We start from the raw sequence: 18,217 nt of genomic DNA on the forward strand, positions 1-18,217 counted from the left end.
GAGAAACTGTTACTTCAATGGTCTGGCCCATGTCTACGGTAATTACTAAAAGGTACAGCCATACCTATTACAAGATCATAATTGGCAATTCCATATTGACACCCTTGAAATATGTAAAAGTACAGGTTTTGGCCATCACCCTCCAGTCTTTCAATCACGGAGATATCAAAGGTTCAGGTTAAGCAAAGTAACAGTTTTTGCATTACTTAGGGGAGGTGAACTTCATGATCCAATCAGGTAGAAGCAGATGAATTGGTTTCACAAGTTGGGGCCATATGGATTGTCATTGGCCTTGGTAAGCTTTTCAGGGTACCCCATTTTATTCCTTTCCCAAAGAAGGTGCCCCTCTTCCAGGGAAAATTTGCCATTTTTACCTGAAAACTAGTGGACAAGAATTTTCAGTCCCCAAAGGTCAAAGAAGGTGGAATTTTTGGCAACATGGCTCTGTGCTTAGGTTCCAGGAGACCATTCAATACCAAGGTGACACTGTGAAACTTAAATTCAATAAATTAATAGCTATAAATTCAACAGCAAGAGAAAAGAAAGTGGAAATGGAACTAAAGTAGAACACTAAAAAGCAGCTGCAGTTAGGGCCTGTAGAAAGACAGTTTAGCAATGCCTGGAGTTCACTATAGGAGGTGCACTGACCACTGTATCCTATTTCCTCAGGATGTATGAACAAGAAGGAACAAGAAAGTAAAGGTGTATGGAAAATTAGAGTATGGTGAGATTTGCTATTGATAGTGGATATGTATTCTGGAATTGATTCAAAGTGTGTTTACTGCTTATAGTTCATTTGAAAGCCAAACAGATAAATGGATAAATTCTCTACTGTGTTCTGGAGTAGCTTCCATACTTATTGAATAAGGAATGCATAACTCAAAGTGCGTTTATGATGGTGGACAAGTGATGAGTGTGATAAATTCCCATGTGTGTAGAAATCATGTATAGTTTTGTCTTGTGTTGAATAATCCCTATAAGAACTATCTCTACAGTCTAATCTTCTTCCCAGTGTCTTTGCTTTACCTGCAATGAAAGGAATGGGAGGCCACAGAGTGCCGTGTATGTACACTCACCCTGAAGTTATGATTGTCAGATGAATGCGACAGTTCACCTGCATAGAGACATGAGAATAATGATGTGCGAACTTGTGTAGATATGTTTGGAGGTACTGTATTTGGAAAAACAGGTAAGCAGCTCACCGGTATGAATGTATATATGAGATTTGTGGCTCGTGACCAACCACTGTGGCTGGGGAACTCATTCATTTCACAAGCATTATTGATGGGTCTTTGCACCATACCTTTGACCCCCTACATTCAACCAATTATAGTTTTCCCTTTTACCAGTCTTATTTTCTCATATTACAATTGTGGGATTTTCCCTATTTGAACCTCACCACAGAATGGCTTCCCCAGTCTTAGTGATTAACTCCATATATATACTTACATTCATTAATTTTTAAATAGGAGTAAAGTATTTTGTAATATAAAAGTTTCTTTTTGAAAAGTCTATATAGGACACGAGTCAAATAATAATCAAAGATAAAGTCTGCAGCTTTGGTCCCATTAGCACCCTTTCAGCTTTCCATTTTACCTTGTACTTTATTTTTAATACCTTTACTAAGAAATTTTAATTCTGGAAAACTTTTGCTCCCATAACTGATAAGGGCTTCATTTAAAAAAAAAAAAAAAAAAAAAAATCCATTACAAAAATTATAGGAATACTTATTTTGACCAAAGATAGATCAAACATTATCCATTGAATGCTGTTAAATTGAAAATGTTTTTAAAGTTAGAAATATAAAAACTATCGCATAGCCTTTGATACCGCTTGTGAATTAATCTGTATTTTTCTGGGTTAATGTGCTGTGTCATCTCCAAGTTCTTTCTTGTAAAAGGCTAAAAAAAGAATTCCAATATGACATAAATATCAAAGAAATATTATCTTCCTTACTTTAGGGGCAGTGTATCAAGATGCAAAGCACAGACTCGGTGTGGGTAAGAGACCGTCAAATTCAGGCAATATTTAACTTGACACAGCACCTCTAATGCTGAAACCATCAGCTATGGGTGACACATCATCACAGAGAACCTCTTCAACACCTGGAGGCAACTCTACCTGCACCCAGCCACCATGTGATTTCCCCTTGTTGAACCAACACCATTCAGCATCCTCCAGGCTTTGTCTTTGTGAAGTGAGGTATCTTTGAATATGATTGAAGTCAGTCTATGACAAGAATGAGGTTTTGGTTGAATATCTATTCTTGATAATAGCATTAATGTAATCTGGATTTAAATTTTGGTCAAGTGTGCTGATGACTGTGTAATTTTATTTTTAATTCCAATTCGTACAACATTATTAGCTGTCATTTCCTGCCTCTTTAAACTTGGAGGGGTTTTGGATGTTTTGTTCATTTCTCACTTCCCTGTGTTAAAATTTTATATACCTTTATATGGAATGATAGGGTTGTGGTGGCCGATGTGGTAACGTCCCTGACTAGTGAACGCCAGACTGGGGTTCGAGTCCCGCTCAAACTTATTTGGTCACTGCAACCTCACCATCCTTGTGAAGTAAGGATGGGGGAGCCTATAGGTCTATGGTATTTGCAGTTATCAGCACCCATTGCCTGGCCCTCCTTGGTCCTAGCTTGGGTGGAGTGAGCTTGGGGGGCTGATCATATGTATATATGGTCAGTCTCTATGGCATTGTCCGGGTTGGTAGGGCGATGTCACTGTCCTTTGCCTCTGCCGTTCATGAGCGGCCTTTAAACCTTTAATGTAGCCTAAGGCTGACTTTTTTTCTAGCCAAATGTACAAATGGTTATTTTGATTTGTTTGTAAGTAACTGGTACTAGTTATTGCTTTTAGATATTACTAAGATGATTCCCTGACATTTAAATTTATAAAAAAAATTTTTGTAATACTATCAAAGTGAGGTTAGGCAAGGGTGATAATTGTCACTTATGTGGGCTATACACTATCATTGGCCTGCTGTATATAGCAGTTTTATAACCTCGTAATGTTTAGCAATAAGAACAGGTAAATAACCCATCAATCACCATTTACCTAGTATTTTTACATACAAAATGCGTAAATATACGTTTAGCTGTAGAAGGGACTGTTCCCCCCTTTCCCCGAAGGGTCAAGAGTGGGGGAAGGGGCTAGCAAACCTTTCCCCTTAATAGGTAGGTTTGCTCTCATCCACAATACAATACCAATTAGTGGAAACATGTACAGTATAGCCTCTCTGAGGAATAGGTCATCTTGTCAGATAACCCTGGTCTTCTTGGCTTTCATTTTTGTCAACCTCTTTGAGGAAATGAAACTTCACCTGTTAATGATCCTGTCATACAATTTGGCATTGAAAGAACCTCTTGGTATCCTTTCGAGATGGATTTGGACTTGCTCGGAAATGTTTCATAAGGTTTATCAGTCTTCTGCATTGCATAGACTAAAAACAACATGCCTTGGCACATATTCAGAGGAAATTACTTCATTTTTATCCAAAACTGAAAAACCTTTTAGGGATTATATCTGCTTTATTTATGGCCAGAGTTGGGAGATAGTAACCTCTATCCAGTGTCTACCTACAGAGATCTATACCCTCAAAAAGGTAGTTTGTTTCAAATATTCTGAATGATGGGCTGGGCAATGGCGGTGGGGTAGTTTATCCACCCTGGCAGGCTCAACCATACCGCTAAGGTCAGTTCTGAGAGACCATACCAAGACTGGACCCCTATAGGCCTTCTCCTTTATTTAAGATAGGCAAAGGCTAGGAGAAGGAAAACTCCAAAATCAAACCAAATAAGACCCCAACGGCAGAGCTTCCCAGCGCCGGCGGAAAAGGGCAATGCCTGTCGGGCAGGCAACAAGGCGGGCCTTGACATAATAAGAACCCGGCAGCCCGATGCAACCAACATCGGAGAAGACGCCTGTCTCATATGTCTTGAGCTGTGGTGAAAACGATGTGGTCCAAGTGTGTGTGCGTGGCCGTTGCAAAGTCACGACCACGCAAAACAATATACCCAGCTACTGGCATTCTGTCGTTTCCTCCACCCTTCTTCTGATAGGAGGCTGATGGCTAACGACAGAACCCAATACTCGGACACGAGTGGGCGCCGACGACGACGACGATCTGTATTCTAGTGACCTCCCTTATTTAAAATGGTGACCTTGTCACCAACCCTAAAGTATCATGTTTCCATCTCTAAAACCCACAAAGTGAGAAAAATTGCTGCTTCGCTATCATTCTTTGCTATTATGCAATTTCAGAACATCCAGAGTTTTACAGGTTGGTCTAGGCATAGGGTGGTTATTAAACAATACCCAAAACAAATCCAACCTGTATAACATTCCTGTGTGGTACTTCGCTCATTCGTGACAGAACCCCTAGGCCTCAAGCTTATTTGGGCCCCTCAACATCCCCAACAGGCCCCGCTAGCATATCTCATGCTCTCTTTTCGTACAATTTATTCTAGTAATATTACAACTGAAGTAAATAATCCAGTTTTCACATTCAACACTTAAAAAAAAAAAAAAAAGTTTCATAGGCCCTTGCTCCCTACAGGGGGAAACCAGAGAAGGACCAATTTAATCAGGTCCTTTAGCAGTGTTATCCCGAGTCAACTTGTTTTTCTTCTCGTCTATAGAAATGTTTAAGTTGTTGTATGGAGGTAGCACTAGTCCTTGGAGACACCACAGCACATTAACCCCAAAAAAGTGTTTTGACAAAGGAAAAACCTATTTTTGGGGAGGTACTGTGTCTCCCTAGCCCTGTGCATTGGAGCCAGACAATTTATTTTCTCTTGGAAATGAAAGATGGCAACTGGCAACAAGTCGAATTGCGGATAAAAGTTGTCTCCAGCTGTTGCGAGGGTTCTTGGTGATGACGTCACTTTTGACGTGTCACCTATAGCAGACAGGTAAAGCATTGCAGATGCTGGGTTAAGTTCAATTGTGGCTGAACTGGAAAGTCTCATAAACATTGAGTCCGTGCTTTACATATTGATACACTGCCCCTCTTCTAGCCTTTTACAGCAAAGTCTTTGGAGACAAAACAGTACCTTCCCAAAAATAGGTTTTTCCTTTGTCAAAATCCTTTCATCAGGAGAATTAAGAATCGTGAAATTTGTTAAAGTATATTGCAGTAACATTTTATAACCATACAAGTTACATAGATAAAAAAATTCACGTAACAAATTACACTAAAACAAAAATCTTATGAGGGGTTGCCTACTGATATATGGTTGTACTATAACCTGCTATGAAGTACTGTACTACAAACAAAAGTTAATAAGATATTAAGTACAAAAGAAGTGAATATTATCTAGCAAAATGCTATCTACAATGTTGACCGGCTTTTAACATAGGCAAAAAATTCCTTTTCTAAAGATGTGACTATGTTTATATCCTAAAAACTTTCAAAATGAAGAATACCCCCAATGTAATTACATGATTTTGACCATAATTACAATAAACAATTCTAAGTTGCCAACACAACCACAGCAATGAGGAAATTGCTAAATTTTTCCTTGACCAAAATTTATAACACAAGATTACAGATAACTTTCCACGAGGAAACGTGTGGGCTGATGTAAGCTGATATGGAAAGAGAATGTCTTAAAGGAAAACTTTGTTGCTAGTCGTACCTTATTTGTGCTTCAGAATAGAATAAAGGAAGTGTAATAACTCATAAGGCAGCCTTTATTATATGCTACTTCAGAGAACGATCAAATTCTCAGAGTACTACTACAGTAGATGAATAAAAAATTCTTCTAAATCAGCTCCACTATCAGAGCAGTGGTGCTAGTGGCAGTGATGATTAAATATGCACAGTATTGAGGTTTTATTGGATTATCAACATTCATGTAAATATAAACTAGTAAGGGCAATATTTCAAGATATTAAAAAAATTGATAAAGTTCTTAATTTACTTTGCTGTTGGAAACTGAGGATCACTCATATAGAAATAAGAAATCTGACAACTGTTCAAAGAAATACCTTTAAAAAACTGATCAGAAAAAAATTTGACAAATTTGAAAGTAATTTGTATTTTTTCCAACTATACAAACCTGAAGTTCTTTACTAGTAGAACCAGCCATAAAAACTTGAGCGAGGTGGCAGTCAACCTCCCAGCAAGGGGGGAGGGAATAGTGGCTCCAAAAGGAGAGACACCACTTCTACAAAACCAACCACATAAGATGGCCTCCTTCGCCTGATAGACGATGATGAATTACTTCCTGAGGTATTTGGACATCCTTTTTGCCACTGGTCGGGAATAGCCTCTCTGAGCGAGAAGCTGGATAACCTCCAGGCGTGAAGTCGTAGGGAAGCAACTGCTTTGTGGTATATCTTTTTGTGTGGTTGAAGAAATCATGCAAGGAAGGCAACTCCCTCAGAACTTCCATCAGTAGCAGCACAAGGTCCGGGTACCACTTTGCATGCTGCTCGGATCAGACAAAATGGGGGAAGACATATGTCTTTATGTTGTCACAAGGATGTTGGAAAGTGTCCTAAAACACTACCCATGGATTCGGTACCGGTGAGCAGCATATCAGGAGCTTGTGGCTCAGAGATGACCTAAACAGGTCTATTAGAGGTGAACCCCACAAAGTCATAACTTTGGTCAATATCCGAGGATCCAAAGATCATTTTGATCCGCTATCTGCATCTTCTGACTCAGATTGTCTGCCAGGATTTTTTTTTGCTCTGGATGAACCAGCCTGAAAGTGAGATCTGTTTGTCCTATGTTTGTCTCAGAATCTCGACAGCTAGATGGCAGAGCTGTTGCAAGAAGGTACCTCTTAGTTTGTTCAAGTAAACCATTGCAGTAGCATTGTTGCTCATCATCACTAGTGAGTGACCTGTAAGATGTTGGAAGGCTGCCTTCAACTCCTAGAGGTTTATGTCATTGCCAATTGGAATTAGACCATAGCTCAGAGGCCATGTGATGAAGTAGGTGAGCGCCTCATCCTTCCTTTGACGAGTCTGAAGAGCATCATATCCGGAGGGGGGGCACCTTGAAGAAAGTTGTAATCTTGCATCCATCAATCAACTCCAAGTCTTTCATATGCTCAGATTCCATTGAAACAGGTTTCCCTGGGGGATTCCTGCTTTGAAACCAGGTGGTCTTCAGTTGCCACTGGAGCGGCCACATGCGGAGGCGACTGTTGAGTCTAGTCTCTAGGACCCAGTTGGCCCACTGGTTGGCAGCATTGTAAGCTAGAAACTCAAGTGGCCTGGCTCCAGACATAATGTTTTTGAAGATCTTCCTATCCAGATTAGACAGATCTTCGTAGTCAGTCAAGTAGCCAACTGTACCAGACCAGTGGTTCACCTAGGAGAGGTCCTGAAGGGTCACAGTTACTAGCCTCTCTTATCAGTAGAGTCGCCCGAAGGAAAGGGGACTGGCTGCGATGCCAACTTGTGCGGGGACACCCCCTGGGCCATGGCAGACCCTGCCGGGTCTACCGGCAGGGCAGTAGGGATATCATTTAGAATATCATAATACTTCTTTGCCTCATAAATGGAGGAGGAAATATTCTCAAGGAGCCACTAGCCCTGAGGGAGTCCTTCCTTGCAGAAATCTGCGAGTCTACTTTCCTTAGAAACCTTCTGGCAGTTTGGACCAAGGAAGCTTTAGTCTAGACTGCTTAGGTCTGGAGGTGCTACCAAGTAAGTCTAGGGATATATCCCGACCCTCTGGCGTGTAGGTAGGTTCTGCAGGAACATTGACCATGCAAATATAGGCCAAAACCTGAAGGAAGACGGAATCAGACTCCCCCAGCTTGGTGAAGGGAGGCTTAGGGCTGGCGGGTTTCAGTTAGCCACCGTCCAAGCAGTGCAATTTGTCATCATGTAGAATCCCCCCCCCCCAGCTCATACCCAGCTGGCCCAGGGGTGGGTCATAGTCACCATTAATAGATACAGAAGAGGCAGAGAAGCAGTATCCTTCCAACCCCAAAACTTCCCTTTGAAGGGATTAAGGATGTTTTGTTTCTTAGAGGGAAAGCCTGGAGGTGGTGGTGTGCCCTGTGGTGGATGAGAAGGCTATGCAGCCCAAGGACACTTCCGGGAGGTGGAGGGAAGTGTACGGGGAGGGATAGGAGAGGGCAAGTCGTCAGGAGAGTGCTTATTAGACTACATAATCCCTATTATTTCGATGATGTGGAGTGTCTCCAAGAGGAGGCTTGAACTGCCTATGCCTACTTGGAACCTTCCTAGTTTTTTCCATAAAGGTTCTGGATCCGAGAGGCAGGATTCGACAGTCCTAATCTCCACGTGTGTCTGATAACAAGAAACATGCATGGTGGGTCCTCGCAAGGATGGAAGGATGGTCACTCACCACAAGGAGATGCCTCTGTGTAGGAGTGTCCTCTACACAAAGGGCAAAGCTGGCAAGGACCCCCATCTCCAAAGGGTAACAGAACATGCCACAAGAGCGGCTATCCATAGCAGGGCAGACCCGCATGCTGCTTCCTCAGTATTCGACACTCACACCTGCAAGGAGAAAGAGAACACACTTAGTTACAGCCGGTTAAACACAAGGAAAGGAGACAAAGTGCTTCTGCTCTCTCCTGCAGCCAAATCAAGTGGCTGAGCGGGAGCCTTTCCCGCTACCCCACCACTTGCCGCCAGGAGGTTGGCTACCACCTCATTCAGTTTTTTATGGCTGTGAACACCAGCTCACACTGAATCTACTAGTAATAAACAAGGGTTTGTATTTGTATCAGAACAAACAATGGTTTCTAGCTAATATTTTAAGGAATACAGCAAGGGAAATCATTCACATCAAGTAATTAACGAGGCTTTACAACTAAAGATCATAGAAAATTTCAAAATTAAATTTTACTTAGGAATTGTACTGGAAACGCTTGACATAATAATACACGTACTGTACTGTATGTGCATGATGATCAATAAGGATGTACTATTTTCATGTCTGGCAAATATCTAATTATCCTGATTTTCCCCCTTTTTATTCATAACCCTTTAGTATTAAGAAGTGAAGTCAATAACTGAGAGTACAGCTTTTAATATTTGTAACTTGCAAGTCTTGAGTTGCAAAACAATTCCTTTATGCCCTGTCTTATAAAATGGGTAAAGGTCAAGACTGTTGTGCTTTATCTATCTAGTAAAAATGTTCATTACATTTTTTAGTATAAAATGCTGTACAGTACTTTGGTTTCCATAACTAACTAGTTTTTCTTTTTTTTTTTAAAGGGAAAAGGTCACTGGAGTTTTGTCATTTAACCTCACGTTACATCCATTCAGTAGAAGTATTAACAAGTCATGAATTACAATATGAAATAAATAAGAAATTACACTAACTTTTTCACTTCCAAAAGCCAGTTTTTGTTTCACTGGGTTACTGTTTGGCAGGCATAATTTTCTGAGAGCTGAGTATTACAACAAGAAAATAAAGCCCTATCTGACAGATTATAGAATCTTTTGGGGTTTACTCTTTTGGAAATTTAATGTTTTCCACTATTTAAGAAAGGAAAATATTTCATATCAACATTAATTATGTTGTCAATGATACCAATTTTTCTTTGAGATGGGAAAATAATTAAAAAATTTTCTTGTACATCTGTACCAGAATTAACTAAATACATTTTGTAAAATATTTAAATAATGATCTAATCAGCTAAGTAAACTCTGCCACAACACATTTAATTAATTTTCTAATCATAAAAGTTTTACAAAAAAAATATAAAACTAATCAATCAATGTTTATTATGGCAAAAATCCTGAAAAAAAAAATATTCTCAGAAAATTTAATAAGAAAATGCCTAGTCTTAATCATGTTTCTCATTATGCAACTAAGGTGTTTTACTTGGTTTTTCATATCACGAATACATAATTTCTCTACCCATGAAGTTTAAGCCTTCACAGAAAATACTACTGGAGAGTCAGCACAAGCAAGGATTTATTATTGTTGTAATCAATTCTAAAACAAAAAAACATATGAAAAATAAATGAGGAGTTTGGAAGCTTGAAGATAGAACAGTAAGAGGCAAACATTCTCCATAACCATTTGCATTTAGAGAAGGGAAAAGTGAACTAAACCCCTTCTTATAAAACTTTCTAATCTCTGCAACAATATTACCTTAAGTTAGTGTGGAAAGGTGAAAAAGTTATAACAGTATTTCCATAATCAGAGGGTAATTATTCTATAAATACTAGTGAAATAAATATACATAGGTTTTGTTTGAATCATTCATACTACTAACCATTTACAGAATGTCTATAGATAACAAATTGCTTCAAACAGTCTTCCTTAATAAATAGATGGCATACAGGTATTCCATAGATCCATCTAAAGGCTGCTGTTTGTACAGGATGAAGTTTTCAGCTCTAACACTAAGCAACAAAGTTGTCTTGTTATCTAACTCACAATGAAATGCTGGCTAGTGCAATGAATACCAGTACACTTATAAATTATTCCAAAGATCTAATTTTCTTATTGTAAAATTTTAATATTTTATCAATATTTCTTATCCCACATAAAAATTAGCATTGCTTTTTATAGCCTTGAAATTAATTCCATTTAAGAAATTCTATTTTTTTTTTAAGATAAATTTTAAGTATTCTGTCTGATACTAAAAACAAATTAAGTACTAAAACTTCAGCTTTACCAAATAGCATTGAAATTGAAGTCTTACAGCTAAGCAAATTACTCCACCACTCCTGAGTTTTCTAGTTTTTTTTTACATACATTAACTAAAAAACTTTAATTCTCAATTAATATCTAATCTATCCAACCGCAATTTAATTTATTAAAATGAAACTGGAAGGACAGTAAGCTCCTATCCATGAGGTCTAATATTTGGCACTAATATGTGTTGCATTAAGGTTGAGAGCAGCTCCAAGATATCAATATACCATGCACATAACTAAATAAATAAATCCCAAAACAAAAGGCCATCACTAGAAGACAAAGGCCCTAAACCTAACCTTAAAACTCCTCTGCAACTACTTTATATATAACTTCATTTCACTATTTCCCTAAGAGCACTTAAGAAGGAGAGGAAGATTTGAAAGCCAATGTCAATTCACCATACAGTACTAAGCATGTGTAGCAACAACAATTTGTAATAAAACTTTCAAAACAAGATGTTTTGGGTCTATTTCTGTACAAAAAACCATGGAATCACACAATACCAGGTAAAATAAATTACACATATGTAGCAGACACCGAAATGAAATTTAAGTACTTAATAAAATATCCAGGTTTATGGGTAAACGGTTTCAAAATCTTTCTCTTAAACAATACAAATAATGAATGTTTATATGCCTATATTGCTGGTACCACTAGGGTATAACAGTCTGATTCAATACCACTTTTCCTTTAAAGCTACATAACTTTCACTCTACAAGTACCGTACTAGTTTTCTTTGCTCTTACCACGTGTTTCATCTGAAGTACAATACAATTGTTAAAAAGAAAATAGTATACCTTTGTGTAACTGCAAAGATCAGGTGAAAAAAACTGAGCTTGTGCTAAATACATAAGCTCTCTATTCTTGTATATTAAATAGAAATATGAGCGGCAGTAGTTTCTATTTTCTTTCTATTTCAGTTATTGGGAAACCACAGAGATATCTTACATATGCATCCACAAGATGTCTGTACATCAAAGCTATTTGCAAAAAACACAACTACTGGATGCAGAAGTTATTTGCAATTAACTATGATGATTGTATAAAAAACTTTGCTGAAAATGAGTTAATCCCTAGATGGAAACTTCTGACAATAAGCTCCAGAGGCAAAGATGTATCACTGGTCGGACGGCTCGGTTCCAAAGTATCGATCGCCAAAATTTCCTATGCCAGGAACAATGTAGAATTTCTCGTTGACACATGGATCAACTGCTGTTGTTACAATCCTGACTTTAGGAAATGCATATGCTATATTGTGAACACCTGGGGAGAGAAAGAAAATTTTTACCCCAAAATACTCCAGGAATATTTAAACTAAACAAATGTGGTGTAAGAAATACTGTCATATCTCAATATCTACTGTACAAGAATTAGGTTCCATAAAATTATGATTTTACACTACCTTGTATGTATTTTCAAATGCACCTCTGACTAAATTTTTTTTATTATAATTTATAAAATATATGAAATAGTACCTGTAAAGCATATAGTTCCATGAGTACTATCAGTTCCACTGAGAGTGGTTGGCTGAATTATCAACGTTAGTGAGTTCAGAAAGAAAATTTCAGTATCTGCATTCATCAGTTACACCAAATTCTACAAGTTGATTTATTACACAAAATAAAAATCACAGAACAAAAACCATAATAGACTGCAATAATGGAAAGTTAGGCCGTGAAACTGGGGGAGAAAAACTGGTAGCAAATTGTTGAGTGATAACAGACAGAAAAAAAGTCAATCTTTTTATTTTTCCCTCTAGTTCTGATTTTATTTTTTTACCTTATATTTTTAACAGAACAAAAAGATTTCCAATCATATATTTTTGGGGGTTATTGAGCTGTGTGGCTTCCAGGACTTTCCTGTGAAAAGCTAAAACATGGAATCCAATACAACATAAATACCAAAGATATATTGCCTCCCCTACTCTAGGGCCAGTGTTTAATGTGCAAAACACAGACTCAGTGTGTATAAAAGAGACCTGCCTGAACTGGAACACAGCACTTGCAATGCTGAAAATATCTGCTTAGGATGACGTCATTACTACAATCTGGAGTACGGGGGCCCGTCATTTTAAATTGACAAGAATGCAAAGACTGCAGACAAAGGCAGTATGGCTAAGCTAAGCCATTGGTTTAGTACCATTAACTGCTAGTATCATTATTTTACAAGAGACCTAAGTCTATTGGAAGGAAAGAAAACTAGAAATTCTGTCAATAGAAACCACTTCCAGAAAGGCAATATGAACAGTAGGCAAGTAAAGAAATAAATATTAAAATTGTTTTTTTTTTTCTCATCATGTCTTCCTTTGTTTAAAATGCCGTATAAACAAGAGGAAAATGACAAAGAAACAGAAGCCGACATTTAAACAGCTATGAGAGAGAAGCAATATGATCCTCGGTCAAGAGTCAGAAGAAAATGGATAAGAAACACGACCGAGTAGCACGTGTGGAAAGAATTTGTGTACATTTGAGATTATCTGGAAGGGTATATCAAAGAATCTGTATATCAGTATATCTTGAAATCTTTCTTTGATTCATCTCTGCTTTCCCAGGTCACTTGATAGTACTTTGAGTATAGAAATAACAAATACTATTATTAAAATTGTATTTTTCTTATGAAAAGTCTCATGCATCTAACAAACTTTAAGTAATCTCTGATCTAAGTTCCCCTTTCATATAATAAAAGACTTATAGATTTTACACTCTGAACACCTACCTACAATAAAATCTTGCCTAAGTGAGTGAGAGGTAGCCTGAAGGGTGTTTGGGATGGTCATTAGGTGGCAAGAGGAATCCCAGGAAACATAACCTGACCCTAACCTAAGACTTCTTTCTCTCTTCTAACTTTCCTAACCTTACCTCCAGTTTCAGCCAACTGCAAATTATCAGCTTTAAGCTCCTTTGATTGATAAGTTATTACATTCAGGACAAAGAGTGAGTGAACAGCATGTAAGTCCTTTAAATGGAATTCATTCCAAATGACAATCAACTTCTGCTGATAAAAGCTTATTAATTTTGCAATATTGTACTCATACAATCAAGTTTAAACAAACTTTGGAGACAATACAATGAATGCTCCTAACAAAAGGCAGTGACCACTAACCATAAATAAAAAAAAATTAGAAATCTAGCCATGACTGTATTTCTGAATAATATACATAAATATCGCAGCAGGAGGATGCATCATCGGCCAAGCTATAAACCTGCTCCTCTTGCTTCCTAAAACGAAAGTCTTTAATATGACAATTTTTTTTTCATAGTCTATTTCTTTCATTTTTTAATAAAAAAAGTAGTTTACATTATACAGAATTAACTTACCTTGTTCAGTCATGAGCAGAGAACATAAGGAGATATGGTCTTCAGGTACTTCATGATCTAACAAAACACGAATTGCCATGATGGCTGCTGCTCCTGTGGCAACAGTTGCATCCATCAAAAATATGTGGTAATCCTTAATGTCTTTTGGAAGCCTCAAGTAATAAAGCTGAAATAAAGTTTAGCTTGTTAAAACAGCATGTTTATGATGTATACTTTCTATCAAGTCTAGAAAAGGGAGACTTACAGCTCTGATAAGGTAATATTAATGTCACTTTCAACTGTGAATGTATGTTATTAATAATAATGCATTCATTGACACACAGAGTCTACTGTATATGATAGAATAAATACTTGACATTAAGTAACAGTTATATAAATTCAAAAGCACCATATTTTCATAAATACAGTAATCATATTTTAACACTGCATTGAATTGACTAAGAAAAGGTAAAAGTAACAAGAATGAATAGAATGAAAAAATAAAACCTCACAATATTATACAATTTAAAATGATGTTAAAACTAGTTTACTCGAAACTTATGAACAATAAACAGTTTGTCCACAATTTAGTCAAACATTTTAGCCAAAGGGTATTCATTAATCTATCATTTCCCAAAAAATTTTAAGTACTTACTTAATCTATCATTTCCCTAAAATTTTGAAGTACTAACCTGAGGTATTAGATTGGATATATCAATCTTATTTACTAGTTTAACCCATTAATTTGGTATTAGCTAAGGTTTAACCATTTACCTAGTAGTTCCTAACACTGATATGGTTTTGGCTGAAGAATACTGGTAATTCATACTACCCTATAAAGCATTGAAGCTAAATTATGAGATATTTTAAAGTCTAACAGTCATTAGAAGATGCTTCTGAAGCTAACTTGCAAACCTGATAGGTAACCTTATTTAAGAAACACTTGAATATTCAATTTATGCATTGAAGCTCCATATTAGAGCATTATTATTATTATTATTACTATTATTATTATTACTTGCCAAGCTATAACCCTAGTTGGAAAAGCAGGATTCTATAAGCCCAGGGGCCCCTAGAGGGAAAATAGCATGTTAACAGTTTGATAAACTGTTAAAGGCACATACTCAATGTACATGGTATATGTGTATGTACATCAGTACTACAGTTAAATATGTAAAGAAAATACAAACAGTATAAAATTACACTTTAAATGCATAAACTTTGAAAACTTTGAAAATTTAAATTGTGTATTTTTTCTAATTACATACACCCGAGTCCTTTATTTAATAGGAGCATTACTTTAGCAACCTGGAACAGCCATTGAGATTTTGACGAGGGAGTTAACTACCGACAGGTGGCAGGAGCTCCGCTCTCTCAGTTTTGTCCTTAGGCCTAGGACTTGCTGGTGGTTCAGGTGCTTCCACGTATCTTAAAGGAGACAGGTTTGTAATCAGGAAAAATACAATTAACTTTTAAAATTTGTAATTTCCTACACATACAAACAATTTTCCTTTAATATGAGACCCATCCTTAGGAGAGAGAAGTTCCTATGAACCAAAATCTGTCTAGTTTAACTTTCCTTAGAAATATTAGAGCACTTGGTCTTGTATACAAGTAGAAGTGATGATTCCTGTCAATTTCCTAAAAGTCAGTGTAGTGATGTTGCAGTTGCTAGGTCATGCCCCTACCAGGGAGACTGACAGACAGTCAGTGGAGAACCTATATACTTACGTAGGATACGTGTCCGAAAGTATACGCAGGATGGTGGAGATACAGTACTTCTGAACAGATCTTGTCTGTAAAGAGTTGCTCAGTTATGAAGCTTATCTGCATCTTATCCCACTCATAACATCACAACTGCTGCACCCCAATGGCGAGAAAAAATGACAAATTCGAAGATAATTTGTATTTTTCCTAACCATACAAACCTTAGCTATTTACAAAGGGTTATTACTTTTAGCGTAGCTGAAATGGCGAGCCATTAGAATTTAACGAGGGTGTATTACCCCCGCGCTAGTTAGCGGGGGGGTAGGGGAGTGGTAGCTAGCTACCCCTCCTCCCCCTCACACACAGGTGAATACTCACTTTCACTTAGAGGTAGGACTTGTCTTGGGGGACAGGGCTGGCGGGCAAATATGTGTAAATAGCTAAGGTTTGTATGGTTAGGAAAAATACAAATTATCTTCGAATTTGTCATTTGTTCCGTAACCGAAATACAAACCACGCTATTTACAAAGGGTGACTTATCCCTTAGGAAGGGTGGAAAGTCCCCAGCCATACTGGCTTTGGCTTTACCCGGGGACTCAGAATCCGAGTGAGTCGCACTCGAGAAAAGGAGTCCCTGCACCTCACAAGTTCCTTGCACCGCAAGGAACCATGTGGCCTACGTAAGCTTGTGTGTGAAGGAAGAAGTGTGACCCGTCTTAGGCAGTTGACCTGGAGTTCCAGAAGGAACTCTGGGTTAAGACGTTCCCAATACCACCTCGTCAGGGTATGGGGGACGCGACAGTATTGACTCAATACTCGGAACACAAGGAAGCATGGTTTACCTGCAGAGGTTCGAGGTCAGCTATGCAGAGACCAGGATGCTGCTTCCCCGTAGAGGGGATGATGAAGAAAGAAGTAAGGGCCAGACATACTTCTTTCGTTCATGCAGACTAAAACCTGATAACAATGCCCTCAACCTTCTGCTACCTGTCCAAAAAGGAGCCTGAGGTTAGACCAGCTGTTGTGTAGCCACCACAGAGCGATAGAAAACGTATCGAGACTCCTGTGGGTCACGCCCTGCAGGAAGCGGGCTGCGAAGGTCATCAGACGCTTCCAGACTCCAGCTTGTAGCACCTGCGTCACAGAGTAGTATTACTCGAAGGCGAGGGACGTTGCGATGTATCCAACATCGTGCTGTAGGGCGACGTGACGGGGGAGGGTCTGAAGACAGGTCGAGATGAATGTCCTTGAGTCCGGGCTGAAGAGGTATACTGGTGACTCTCCCCCCATGTCCTCCTTGTGTTCCCAAATCGGCTGCAACTGAGGCCAAACTGCAGCTGTTCCCAGCGCTAACCTCTCGATTCCTGTACTGGCCAGAAAGAGAAGGTCTTGGGACATCAGACACAGAATGGAGACTCAAAATCTTGAATGAATCGGACCGAAGGGTCGGGACCCTCAGATTCTGAGTCTAGCCAACAACTCAGGAGCGAGCCTGAATGTTGCCTTCCCCTCTTCCTTAGAAAGGGGGGGAGTAGTAAGAGACCAAGAAGATTGCTTACACACTGGCCGTGGCCAGAGTGAGCAGAAGACCCAGGGCGGAATACAATCCGAGGCCTGTCGTAAAAGGGTCTTGAGAAGATCTCTTAAAGGACTAAAAGTCCGAGCCATGCTCCAAGTTGGAGGTCTTCCTCCGACTAGGGCAGGGACGATCGTAGCTTCGCATGAGCGAGGATAGATCCAGCGGGCAGGAAAAAGTTATTCCTTTAAGCCTGAAGGTCAGGGAAAGGCTGAGCGACAGGCTTCATTGCCAAGAGCGGAAAGGAGTTTCCTCCCGCCGAAAGGCAATAAGACCGTTATTGCTGGAGAAGAGGCCTCACGGGAAGAGGTATATCTCCCACGGCACCAACCACCTTAGACTCTTCACTTTGCCTGGGAGACCCCTGTGGATGACTATCGCAGATGACGCGACCTCCGTACCGCGACTGTAGCGGGTTGTCTCTTCTAGAGGAGGAAGCGTAGTGTCTCCAGGCATGAAGCCGAAGCGACGCCCCGGTTCGGGAGAGATGTCGCAGTGTGGTTGCTTGAGTAGTCTGCGCCGTGGGAGAAGCTCTCCCGGGAGTTCCGTCAGGGGAAGCAGAGGGTCCAGAAACCGTTCTGCACATAGTCCCAGTGGAGCTCTCCCATTGAAAGGTTGACAGACAACCTGGATTTGTTGAGACCCATTGTCCGCAGACAAAAAGGAGGGAAGACGCAGGCGTCGAAGTTGTCCCACCATCACCGGAATGCATCTTGCCAGAGTCTCGGGGTCTGAGACTGGGGGGAAAACTAGCGGAAGCTTGAGGTTCCAAGCTGTCGCGATCAGGTCCCCCAGACCAGCACTTGCTGGTTACCCAAGGTCAAAGACCCCTAGGTACACTCTCTCTATGAGGCTCTGCTCGGATAGTCTGAGAGAAACATTCCCCTGCCTGGAATGAGAGAGCCGATGGTGGAATTGAGAGAATCTCAATCATCCCGATATCTCTACTGCAAGATGTGAAGGTGTGAAAATGCGT

General features: G+C 39.2%; 1 protein-coding gene across 6 annotated transcripts in view; it reads right to left on the reverse strand.

Annotated features, from left to right (window-relative positions):
- Window positions 1–8,797: 8,797 nt before the first annotated feature.
- l(2)k01209 (lethal (2) k01209) overlaps window positions 8,798–18,217 on the reverse strand; it is an 81,621-nt gene continuing 72,201 nt past the window's right edge. For all 6 annotated transcript variants that reach the window (XM_068377064.1, XM_068377060.1, XM_068377058.1 and 3 more), the window contains exons 11-12: window positions 13,980–14,145; window positions 8,798–11,925 (exon numbers count right to left, since the gene is read on the reverse strand). In XM_068377064.1, coding sequence (XP_068233165.1) covers window positions 11,780–11,925; window positions 13,980–14,145 — 312 coding nt within the window. In that variant the 3' untranslated portion in view covers window positions 8,798–11,779. The remainder of the gene's footprint in view (window positions 11,926–13,979; window positions 14,146–18,217) is intronic.

This window comes from Palaemon carinicauda, chromosome 7 (assembly GCF_036898095.1).
Source record: "Palaemon carinicauda isolate YSFRI2023 chromosome 7, ASM3689809v2, whole genome shotgun sequence".
Classification (NCBI taxonomy): Eukaryota; Metazoa; Arthropoda; class Malacostraca; order Decapoda; family Palaemonidae; genus Palaemon; species Palaemon carinicauda.